At 39.3% G+C, this 12,888-nt stretch overlaps 1 protein-coding gene and 1 long non-coding RNA gene across 3 annotated transcripts in view; one reads left to right on the top strand and one right to left on the bottom strand.

The window, feature by feature from the left end:
- The window catches only part of LOC125803765 (uncharacterized), a 21,224-nt gene extending 10,142 nt beyond the window's left edge, over window positions 1-11,082 (top strand). Inside the window, exon 3 of the long non-coding RNA XR_007440150.1 lies at window positions 10,666-11,082. This is a non-coding gene — a long non-coding RNA (uncharacterized LOC125803765). The remainder of the gene's footprint in view (window positions 1-10,665) is intronic.
- The window catches only part of ptprn2 (protein tyrosine phosphatase receptor type N2), a 365,871-nt gene continuing 353,254 nt past the window's right edge, over window positions 272-12,888 (bottom strand). For both annotated transcript variants that reach the window (XM_049481944.1, XM_049481945.1), the window contains exons 21-24: window positions 12,795-12,848; window positions 11,079-11,143; window positions 7,863-7,936; window positions 272-895 (exon numbers count right to left, since the gene is read on the bottom strand). In XM_049481944.1, coding sequence (XP_049337901.1) covers window positions 824-895; window positions 7,863-7,936; window positions 11,079-11,143; window positions 12,795-12,848 — 265 coding nt within the window. In that variant the 3' untranslated portion in view covers window positions 272-823. The remainder of the gene's footprint in view (window positions 896-7,862; window positions 7,937-11,078; window positions 11,144-12,794; window positions 12,849-12,888) is intronic.

Raw genomic sequence — 12,888 nt, 5'->3', positions numbered from 1 at the left:
CAATTAAAAGTGGAAACTGTACTTTAGCGAAATTGTGTTTTGCATCACAATCTAACTCAATTGAAAAGGTGGGAACTGTACTATAGTGAACATATGGGTTCTGTAACTCAATTAAAAGAGCAGGAACTGTTCTGCAGTCCCCACACATTCACTGGTTGGTATTTTAAAATTGAATTAAATTGTTATATTTTACTGTATTGTAATTATGTGAAGTGAATCCCAATGTAACTCAAGTAATAGTACTCAAACAGGCACTATAACACAGTGTAACTCAATTAAAACAGCATTATATTTAAATTATTTAAAGGATAAATAGTGTTTGATGTAAAAACATTAGAAAAAAACATGCTTTTATATTTTCCTAGGTACTTTGTGGACGACAGCAGAGTGTTTCCAGCCTCTACGCATATTTCTGATATAAAACATACAGCTATAGGATATCATATATGTGTATATATATTGCCATCCAAAAGCCGCGTCATCAAATACAATCTGTAGATATGTTTTTAACAAAATTAAACATCATTCTAAATAGTAATTTAGCTATACAATCATCTTAATCATCATATACACAGATCAGAGATCAGGAGTGCAGTACACCGAGTTATGGAAGTATGTTTCATATATTCTATCATTTCTAACTCCAGCACTACAGATTCAGTTCTGTTTATAATACAGACAGGAACAGCTCACTGCTTCACAGGAAGAGAGGACTGGAAATGGATAGAGGCAGAGGTAGCGAGAAAGATCGATAGAGAGACAGAGAGAGAGTAAGAAAGAAAGAAAGAGAGAGAGAGAGAGAGTAAAAAAAGAAAGATCTTCTTCATTGAGGCAGAGCTTTGAGTATAGCGTTCACCTCCTCCGCCACGGCAGTCAGCGCAAACTCGAACTGATCCTGAAGAGAGAAAAACAAAAAACAGAGAATCCTGTTAATTAAGGGGATTAAAGAGAGTTTATCCTGCTTTGTGTCTAGAGAAGACCTTTTTTTAGGTTTTGGAGAATTGCTGTGAGGATTTGATTGAAGTCAGAACTTTGCTCAATTACCCAAACCTATTGGATGGAGCTCCATCATCATTCCAGAGAACACTGTTCCTCTACTGCTCCACATCTCAATACTGTGAGGGCTTTATACCCCTCTATCTAGCTAATATGCTAATTTTCTTGAGCATGGTGCCAACAGGTTAATCTTCTGATTTTGTTTCTATATTTTATTTAATTGTTTCACTATTTCTATAGATTTGCTCCAGATAGTCATATTCTATTGGCAGTATTTCTCTATAGGGAATTTACAAGGTGTGTGTGTGTCTGAGCCATATCGTATCGTATGCAATAATATCACCAACGATATTATACCCTGAAATATCATGCCCCATCACCCACCCCTAATTATCACTTTTTTTTTTTTTTTTTACTGTTTTTAGCATGTTTTGGGAGCTTCTTGTCTGTAAAAAACACCTGATTCAAATGATCAGTTTACTATCAAAAGTAAAAATCTAAATTTAAACTTCCAAAAATTATATTTTTCCTCCCAAATAAAAAAAAAAACTATAATTCATGCTATAGAGGTTGAATACAGGACCGACGAAGGCAATCGAATTCTTACAGCAGCGTTCCTCTAAAATCTAGTAGAAAGAAAGGGTTTTGTGTACTATGAAGAAAAATATATGGAATTAAGCAAACAAATTTGTTAAACATTTCAAGAACTTTAAAAATAACCTCAAGTGCAGTAGAAAAGACCATCAAAAATGTTATGATGGAACTGGCACTCATCAGGATGGCCCCAGGAAAGGAAGTTTTGCAATTTGATTAATAGATTTAAAAATGAAGTGGCTCATGTTGTTTAGTTTATACCTTGCCCACTAGAGAGCGGTGTTACTCAGAATTTATAAATATATGATAGTTTTTTTTTTACACTGTTGACTTATTATTATTATTTTTTTTTTTGTAAGCAATTGCAACATATGTTACTTTATACTACTTTTTCTTGTTTTTCCTCAAGAAATGCAACTTTTTCATCCAGATGTGCCAATACTTCTGTCTCTAATAGTGTATTTATGCTGCTACTTGGCAAAACAGTTGTCAGAACGCTCTGCATCCCCGGGTTAAAAATGCACCTGTGAGCCGCTTTTCTCTGCGTTTCTCTGTGTGCTGGTGGTTTTTGTGCTGCTGTGACTCATGCCGTGTCTTTACCCCGGGGGGGGGCAACTCCTGAGAACATCCAACAGCATGTAAAGACTGACCCTCAAACAGGGCGGCTAAAAGTGGAGCGTCGCCGCCGCGGGGCACCGTGGGAGTGCGGTTTGAAACACGGGCCAGAGTTAAAACACACGCCTGCATGAAATTTCACATATATACACCAATCTGCACAAGAGAAGACGTCCCACACCTCCAGAATACACAATAACCCACAGAAACGGTGAAGTTTCAGCCGTCGGTAGAGACGGGGGGCTTCAGGACATCAGTTCTCGGCTCGGCCTGAGTGTTTACCGCTCTTTACAGCCTGTTTCATCATTTATCACTTAGCTAACTGATACAGAGCTGAACTTTACTCAAAGACGAGACTTTTAAACTGCAGAGCAAACAAGTTCATACAGAGAATTGAAACCTAAATCTGTAGCTCATCCATTCATTCATTCATTCGATCCAAAGGATATAAGCTAGAGCCGGGCAATATGATGATATTTTATTAGATTGTGATAAAATCAAAAGGAATCAAAAGACCATAGAACAGAAATTGGAGACCTCTGATCGCTGTGTGTGTTAGGGATGCATGATATATATATATATTGTTTAAGCATTGTGACGTGTGCAATAGTCACTTAAGGCAATTAAATCAAACACGTGGTGTTGAAATGTTCTGATTCTTGACACAAGATGTAGATACACAGCGCTGTCTCTGTGTATGTGTGAGTGACAGGCTGCTGCTGCCTGTGCAAGAAGCGCAAGAGGGAGGGGGAGCAGAAGAGGGGTATCCACATGGTTGGGCACGTGCAGAAAGCTGTGCATCTCAGTCCAGCACAGTTTTGCAGGGCAGATATTTCCAGTTACAGCTGAATTCACACTTTTAATACCAGAAAAACTGAAAACGCTCTTATTTTCCTTTTAGAACTCCACTTAAATGCCTGATTAAAGGGCTGGTTACTGTTTTTGCTGTTTTCCTCAGGTTTTGAGTTTTTCAGCGCTGACTCTGCTCTTGATTGGTCCGAATGTGAGACAGTGTGCTGCAGGGGCGAAGCTGGTGACGTCATGGGCCCTGCATTATTTAATATTGCGATATATATATTGTCGAAAAAAAGATTTGCAATGTAATTTTTTTTCCAATATTGTGCAGTCCTAGCAGAAATCAAAAGTTCACAGAGCTAAAGATGTAGTCAGTTTGGATATTTCATTGGCATAAATGTAAGAAAATCTCAAACCCGATTTGTTGCTCTGTCGCTGTGTAGCTTGACGCTTGTTGCCCTATCGTGTCCTCCCATCATAAATTACAGGGTTACTGTATACGCTTACACTGGCAATGACCTTTTAGCTTCTTGTTGTCATGATAAAAAGTTTAAGCATTTTCCCCAGTTGGTTTAGGTTATTTTAAACACCTTGTCTCTTATTAGTCAAACACTTTACATTGCCAGTTGTTGCATTTCTTCACACGGTTCATGTTTTGTTAATAACTGTTAAAATATCTACCTGAGCTTTTCTATTCTACCCCCCTCTCTCTGTAAGTCTGAAATCATTAGATACTACTGTGCTTAAAAGAATTAATAACAGAGCTACTGGAAAACCACTTTGTCTCATATTAGTCAATCCTCTCTGGAGCGGAACTAGAAAGTAATATAAAAAGAAGATCCTGTGTTCAGGATCTATTTTAGTGCAATTTATAATGGAACCGCAGCGTAGATGCATTAGTTAATAGCTGTAGTAATTAGGGCCGCAACGATTAGTCGATATAATCGACAATGTCAATTATTTAAATCTGAAAATTGTCGACTAATCATTATTTTTCTGAAACCCAATGGGAGATGGGTAAATGTCTCTCTCACGCAGTTTATATTTAACTAAGCTTGTCTCCAAAAGTGCCCAAACAGAACAGATTACATATTTACTCACTAAATATCAGTGCTTTCCATGTTTAAACGACATCCCAACCTTTAAATGCCTTTTAAATCTCATGTTCAGCTGTTTCTATAGATGGAAGACAGCAGAAATAATCGAAAAAATAATAATTATATTAGTCGACTACCAAAATAATCATTAGTTGCAGCCCTAGTAGTAATAAATCAGTTTAAACTGCACCTGAACATCCTTTCAGTTTAAACATGGATATATTTAATAGTTTGGTCAGATCACATTCATTCTAAGCTTAAATACACATTGTTTTATGCTTGCTGGATTGATCTACAGCAAGGATGCAAAAGAATTAGAGCTGAATTGTAGCTGAGTCCAGACTCTTTACGTTGCCAGTTGTTGCATTTCTTTGCAAGGTTTACTTTTTGTTAATAACTGTGCAAATGTCTACCAGAGCTTAAACTTGGCTATTCTGAAATCATTAGGTACTACCGTGCTTAAAGTATTAATAACAGAGCTACTAGAAAACCATATTGTTTCTTATTACTCAGACCTGTCTGGAGCAGAACTAGAAAGTAAATACAAAAAGAAGGTCCTGTGTGTTTTAGTGCAGTTTAGCATGATGCTTCAGCAGAAATGCATTAGTTAATAGCTGTAGTAATTATTATATGGGTAATATATCTGGTTAAACTGCACCTGAACAGCCGTTTAGCTCAAACATGGGGAATCTATTTTGATAGTTGGGTCTAATCACGTTCTCACCACAAACAAAATGCCCTGGAGTTGATTTGGGGACTGGACTTGAGTGAGATTATTGGTTAAAACCTACTAAAACTAAATCGAAATGGGGCAAGGATGCAGTGTAGTGTAGTGTAGGTACCATGCAGTGGAAAAAGTGCCATTTGTTTCATTCTTTTGCAGGGTTTTACGTCTAATTGAGTATTAATCAAAGTATTAATAACAGAGCTGCTACTGAAACACTAGGGGGCGCCATCAACAGCCACTCAAAATGTCCTTTTTTTTTTTTACTGCTGATTCCCAGTCCTGACGACACGCTCACAGTTTAATAGAAAGTGAAGTAAAAATAAATATACAATTTCAGACTCTCAACACAAACAAATTGTGGTTGTAAATCAGATATGGAGTTTGAATTTCACGCTGCTGTGTTTACGCTGGACACATTACAGAGCAGAGTCTGTGCACGCCGCAGTGTAGCCTCAATTTACAGGGTGTTAGAGCTTCAATTGAACAAAAATGGACTGATTTTCCTTCACTCGAGCCCCAATTATGCGCATACACTTAACCGAAACCGCACACGGCCCAATCCACGCGGCTGTATATCTAATTAAAAGCAGCGTGTCTGTAAAACACACTTCATAACCCCGCAGTCCCGCTGCAGACGAGGCCGACGCGGCTGACCGCTAATTTTAGCGCAGATCGCGCTGTAATTGACGTTTCCGACGAGGCTTTTTAGCGCCGGCACTTTGAGCGGGCTGAAAGCTCTGCTGCGCGTCAGGACGCACGGCGAGAGCACTTCCTTCAAAATCTAAATCAAATCAGAACCTGCGGAGCTGCCGTCAGCCTCCATCAGAGATCCGGCAGATTTCCACCCTTACAAACCAAAGAACTCCAGAGCAAAACACCGCAGAACTGCATTTATACCACTCTGACAGGGTTCACACGGGTGCATGAAATCCTGGAAAATGCTTGAATTTAACATTGTTTTCCAGGCCTGAAAAGTGCTTGAAAATCTTACATTTACTTTACAATAAATAACTATCTGACAATCAGTTTGCTTTTAAAACAAATTGCAGAGCGTAAAATAAAAAAGGCTTAAATTTCTTCTCCTTCTGCTACAGGTATTAACGAACACAATTCTGCAGTGTGACAATATAGTATACGTATGTATAAATGCTCTCAACTCAGCCCCAAATTTGACGTACTACAGTAACTGCTCCGTCAAATGAATAGGGAAAACATACGGTGAAGAACATTGGTATTAAACAAAATTTTAATACTAATGTTTTACATTTAAAACGAGGCATTAATAACTTAAAAAGTGCAGAAGAAGCTTATTAAAAACACTGTTTACATCCCGTAACGCTAGCTTCAGCTCCGAGCGCCGCCATCACTGTACTGATAATGACATATATAGACTCAGCATAGCGTGGCAGCCGGCGCTCGGAGCTGAAGCTAGTAGCGTTATAGGATGTAAACGTGTTTTTGTGCACTTTTTTTTTTAAGTTATTAATGCCTGGTTTTAAATGTCAGGGCTCTCCTGATTCTAGCAAGGAGGTGTGGAGCTACTTTGAGCTGGATAACGGTGGAAAAAGTGATTTATCAGAGCAAATTATGCTCCGTGTCACCCAGTCTGAAGGGTGTTTAGACAAACTGTTTAAATTTCTGGATCTCTGAACGCTGTGGGGGAACGGAGGTGTGCTATTCATCAAAGATAAGAACTTTTTATCATGTTTTACTACAACAAAAGTTAATTTTACACCACAGTTCTCCTTTAAGATTGTTGGATGTCAAAACCTCCGACAATCTAAGCTTAAACAGGGCTAGAGTTGGGACTGGATTGTGTTTAGAATTAAGGTTTGAAGATTTGATTGAGCGTTAGGTTCATGTTAATACTAAGATTTTACCATTAAACAAACCAACTGGCTGTTTTAGTCCTGCGTTAAAGTAATGACTACCCTATTTTTCTTCAGATTTCAGTTTTATAAAACCTGTTTCCGCTCTCTAATCAATAACTCGACTGTAGTTCTTCACGATCTCCAGACCAGACTCTCCTCCAGCTCGTTCTGTAAAGCCTGAACGCTTCTCTCCTGATTTCAGCGCTTATATAAACACAGTACTTTTGACGAGGAAAACTAAATCGATGGGAAGCTAATTTTCAGAGCAGTGTTGTATTGATTAGTGTTCTTTAAATTATAGATTGATCACAGGTTTAATTACAGCGGTGGGTTTTGGATATTGCTGTGTAGGAGGCTGGTTTAATTGCAGGGGTGTGTATGATGTGTATGATTGCTCTGTATTTAATGGAGTATGTAGAGTGCTATAGGCTTTTTCTCTATAGAGTGAAAGGTGTTCAGATGTGGCTTTTTCATTTCGTCGCTGCCCAAAGAAAAACGTGCAGCTCTATATTTGTCGATTTAATTTTTTACATTATTTAAACACAAGTGGTCCTTTTGCAATTAAGTAAAATCAATCTAAATGCTCTAGAAATTACTTAGAATAAAATCTCTTTACAGTGACTTACATTTTAATTCAAGAAGGTTTTTCATCCTCCTGTAAAGTTACTATTGTGCACGAAAACTCTAAATTTATTCATAAACTATTGTAAATTAATATGTCAGTGTTTGTGGATACCTCTTCAAATATGATTTTCCATCCATCCATCCATCCATCCATCCATCCATCCATCCATCCATCCATCCATCCATCCATCCATCCATCCATCCATCCATCCATCCATCCATCCATCCATCCATCCATGTCGGGTGGTGATCATCCAACATACAATCTTGGCTAAATGCAATCAAATCCTCACAGCAATGATCCATTTAGTAAATCTAGTACACAGTTACTCCAGCAAACTTGTGTAGTTTACCAGGTAAGATCAGGCGAGTTCGGGTAAGTTCAGGCGAGTTCGGGTAAGATCAGGCGAGTTCGGGTAAGTTCAGGCGAGTTCGGGTAAGTTCAGGCGAGTTCAGGCGAGTTTCGGTAAATTCGGGTGAGTTCGGGTAAGGTCAGGTGGGTTCAGGTGAGGTGAGGTTAGGTTAGGTGCGATTAGGACTAACCTTGGTGTGCACCATGCCCGCTCGCTGGTCCCTCAGGTGTTCCAGTGTTGCAGCGATATCAATCTCTTTTGCACCTGCAATATATAAACACATACACTGGATTTAGACCAGGAATGCACAATATTGGGGGAAAAATCATACATTGTGATATTTTGCTGCTCTGTGATCACACACCGCCTGGACAAAAATAGCTGGATGTAAGTAAGTAAATGATGTTGGTTGGTTGATGCTGCAGTTGGTCTGCAGGTTTAGGTTCAGCAACAGTATGTGCTGAAAGAATGAGGTCAGCTGACTACCTGACTATACTGAATATAGACCAGGTTATTCCATCAATGGATTTATTTCTTCATATTCCAAGATGACTATGTCAGGATTCATGGGGCTGGAATTGTGAAAGAGTTCTTTTTTGGCCAGGCAGTGTATATTGCAATTAAGTAAATGGTCCAACATGTCATGTCAAATACTTTCGTTACCTTACTTAAAGTGTCAGTCCGTATTATTTTGTTTATAAACTGAAAGCAGAAGCATTTCTGAGTGGAGAAGAATATGGATAAAATATTGTGTTTAATTGTATCAGTGTGCTGAACCACCATCCCTGCTAAGCCTAATAATATATTCATTCTATAGTTATACTTCTGGTCACGCCAGTCATCTTTCTGTACTTGCGTCACACGTACAGCCTCTAATAGAGGATCCAGCTCAGTTTTACTGAACGTGAGCGGCTGGTGGAGCAATGGAGACTTCAGAAGAGGAAACTCAGAGCTCAGTAGCTTGTTCACTCATAGTAAAAACAAAGAAACGAAGATTCTGACTGAGAGCTCTCTCACTCTCTCTCTCTCACTGAACATAACCTAAAATAGGATTCATCCACTCTAAAAGGAGAACGCATCACACCCACCCAGTTTAAGATGATTCTTACGCATGAGGATCCTAAATCCCAAATTTTTACATTTTCACACAATTATCTGAACTTTCTACTTCTTAAATTTAAAAAATTGCCCCATTTCTTCTATCCTAAACATCAATCAAATCAAAAGGGCGTTGGGTTTCCAAATAGAGCTGAGCTCATGTTGTACAATCCGAAATTCGTACAATAAGAAATTCGTTAATCGTAGGTGGCGGGATGCAGGGTTTGATTTAGTGTGAACGAAAGAACGAATAGAATTGAATACGGCGGGTCCTGCACACACTCGGGGGCAGGGAGGCCTAACAAGCTCTCATTCTCCATTCACTCGCTTTTCACTCGCCTCTCTCAAAGAAAAGAAAGACCCCCCCTCTCCTCAGAGAGTCCGAGAGAAAGAGAGAGCGAGCGAGAGCGCAAGAGCGAAAGAGGCTAAGAGACGGAGAGAGAGAGAAAAGGAAAGAGGTAAAGAGAAAGAGGAGCGATTTGAAAGAAGGCGAGTGCAGCTGGGGTTCCCATCTCAAAAAGTGCTCCAACACTTTCATGTCTTAAGAAGTGCAGAATTCCTGAGTTTAGGAGGGAAAGAGCGGAGGAGAGTAAAGGATGGAAGGAGGGAGGGAGCGAGGGATGGAGGGGGAGGGGTCTGCACGAAGAAAAGGCTCTGGAAGTAAAATGACATTCTTGAGTAATTTACAATTCATTGGTGAAGATGAAGGAAAGGGCAGAGCGAGGAGGGAGGGAGGGAGCGAGGGAGGTGGTGGTGCGATGGGGGTGTTTGAGGGAGGAGAAAATAATAAGGAGAAGAAAAAATGGAGAGAGCGCGAGAGAGAGAGAGAGAGAGGGGGACGGAGGAGGGAACGCTTTCGCGGGCCGAGAGTTTCGGAGACTTTGATCGTGCCGTGAGAGAGAGAGAGGGAGAAAGAGCGCGAGTGTGAGAAAATGGGGTAAACTGGGAGCCTCAAAAGGAGGATGGAGGTATCTGGGGTGTATCGGGGGAGGGGGGTGGTATCTGGGGTGTATCGGGGGGTATTTAGAGGGATTTGGGGGGCAACAAGGGGTCTAGAGTAGCCTGGGAAAGAAAACTGGACACTGGGACGCCGTCCACTGAATGTGAAGAGAGTCAGTGACCTTAGAGTCAAAAGCTCCCTGACCACACACTCTACAAACTTAGCTGTGTTTTGCCAACCATAACCTGGGGGGGGGGGGGGGGGGGTCAGCTTCCTAACTCTGCAGACGACTTTTTACTTCTACTTTTTTCTACATTTTCCCACAATTATCTTTCTACTCCTTACATTTGAATAAAAACAGCCTTGTTACTCCTATTTAATTTCAGCTTGTTTTTATTCCGGCTTCTAATCGTTCAATAAAAACCCCTATCACTTTTACTTAAAGATTAAACAGCTTGAGTTAATACTTTTTCAGCTTCTAGATATGTATTTTTTTAAACACTAGTATCTATACTTCTACCCACAGAGTAATGAATGTAACAGGATATCAATATTTTAAAATCTTATGGTTTTTGTTTGTAATACATTATTGATACATAATATTGGCATTTTTATTAAAACATAGATATCTAACCACCACCCCCACATAAATAAATATATGAAAAATGTAATGACATTAACTGTGTAAATATTATTTAGTGACATGTAAATGGTGTAGTTATACAAATACAGTTGTAACTCCAGTTAAGCTCTAAACTCTCCCGACCACATATAACTCTCTGTCTCTCTTTGTCCATCTTTCTCTCTCTATCTTTCTTTTGTCTCTCTCTCTCTCTCTTTGTCTCTCACTATCTCTTCCTTTGTCTCTTTTTCTGTCTTTCTATCTTTCTCTCTGTCTATACCTCTCTCTCGTGCTCTTTCTCTGTCTCTCTTTCTTTGTCTTACTGTCTCTCAGTCTTTCTGTCTCTTAGTCTATCTATCTATCTATCTGTCTGTCTGTCTGTCTGTCTGTCTTATGCTCACTCTCTTAATTCAAGTTGGTTTTATTGGCACGACTGTTTCAAAATCAGTGTTGTTCTGTCCTTCTTTTTGTCTTTCTGTCTCCATCCATCGCTCTCTGCTTTCTCTGTCTCTTTCTGTGTCAAAATTTCTCTCTCTCTCTCTGTCTCTCTCTGTCTCTCTCTGTCTCTCTCTCTCTCTCTCTCTCTCTCTCTCTCTCAGGGTTGTGAGTGTTGGGTGAGCTCTCTCAGCCGCCTAATGCACAGCAAGACCTTCGGCTGGAGACGGGGGGCTTCAGCGTTGTCATGACAACACCACTACACAAATGGAATACGATGCGAGAGTGTGTGTGAGAGTAAGAGTACCCACCTTTAGCCATTTTATTCAACACCATGTCTATCAGGATGTAGGTCCCACTCCTGCCTGACCCGTCACTGCAGAGAAAGAGAGCAAAGAAAGAGTCAGAAAAAATTAAAAAGAGAAAAAGAAGAGAGGGAAATTAAGAAAAATACAGAGAAAGTGAGAGAGAGAGGGAGAGAGAAAGAGAGAACAGTGTTTGAATGAGAATAAACTGTTCATTTGTTGGAGCTGTTGCAGTGTTGCAGCCTGGCGTTGCATCATCCCTCAGATTTCAGTGTGTAGCTCCCTCTCTCTCTCTCTCCATCTCTCTCTCTCACACAAAACCCCTCCTGACTAAATCAATTCAGGATTAGATTTTGAGTTTCTGACACAGAACCTCTCTGATCTTCAGCTGCTGATCTGTAAAATATTCTTACAGTATTTTACCATAAACTTTCATTCACTTAGCATTCACCTACATTCACTTACACTTTCCTGCATTCACAAACAAGTAGATTCACTTCAATTCTGCTTACATTTACACTTTTACTTACATTCTTACAACTACATTCACCAGTTTACCTTTCCCTGTATTTTTCTATATTAACTGACCTTTGACCTACACTCATCTACATTCACTAATACACCAACTTTCATTTAATAAAATTTAATAAAAAAAATTAAATTATTAATCTAGTCTACAAAATTATTTGTGCAATTCAGACAGCTCTCATCTCTTATCACCTGAATGATTAACTTTGATATAATTTCTATATAGCTAATGTTAATACACACTTATTTACTGAACTGGGGTGTGTACAAAATAGTAAAATTGTTTTATTTATGTTCACTATGCGTATACACTCATCTTGTATTTTCTTTTTCCATCTGATTTTATGATGAATGAACCAATAGAAATGCTCCAAGATGACTTGGAATAAAAAAATAAAACGATTTTAATTGATTAAAGCTCCACTAGGTAGGATTGAGATTTTGTGCTCGTGAGTGTAATAAATGTTTCAGGCGGATTAGTTTCTCTTTCTCGTTTTCTGGCTTTCACAGACATATTCGGTCTCTTTCCAGCTTCTGCCAGAGTGTCTGTATGTTAGAATGAACCAGTGGTCCTTGTAGAACTGTTAGAACTAAAGGTCGGAAAGCAGGTCGCAGTTCTCGCGAGCGTTGGTCGCGGCCGCCTCGGAAAACTTACAGAGTCTGGTTTGAGCTCAGAGGAGCTCCGGCACAGACACGAGAGCACCGCTATTCCTCCTATTACACCTCAATGCAGCGCTGCAGTGAGTTTCAAGCTGTAATTTTACTTATTTAAAAAGCTAAAAAAAAAAATCAAGGAAATCCTACCTAGTGGGGCTTTAAGAGTCAATCCGGAACAAGACCTTTAGAGGTCTTGTGGAGTCGATTCCTGGCATTAGGAAGCACACATAGGGGGTCAACATGATATCAGGCAGGTGGTATTAATGTTATGGCTGATATATATTCCTATCTTCTGTACATATGTATTATTTTTGTATGTCTATTCATTTTGATGACACTATAAAGGATATATCTCATTTTTAAATATGCGAAAATGTAATAAAAGGCTTTGATCTGACAGTAACAGCAGAGATAAGAGCAGGTATCTCACGCATGATAATTACATCATTAAAGCAGCAGTGTGAATGTTATTAATAATATTATGGGATGCTGGGAGTGTACAGTATGTGTGTAAATTGTTTTTCTGTTCATACTTGCCTGCAGTGGATAATTATCGGACAAGAGCGTCCCCGGTAACACTTGTTAACCTTTCTGTAATGAAACAGAAACACAAGAACAAGCCGTTAATGCA

Source organism: Astyanax mexicanus, chromosome 8 (assembly GCF_023375975.1).
Source record: "Astyanax mexicanus isolate ESR-SI-001 chromosome 8, AstMex3_surface, whole genome shotgun sequence".
In the NCBI taxonomy this organism is placed as follows: Eukaryota; Metazoa; Chordata; class Actinopteri; order Characiformes; family Acestrorhamphidae; genus Astyanax; species Astyanax mexicanus.
Note: the sequence above shows the minus strand (reverse complement) of the source record. Positions and strands in the feature narration are given on the sequence as shown.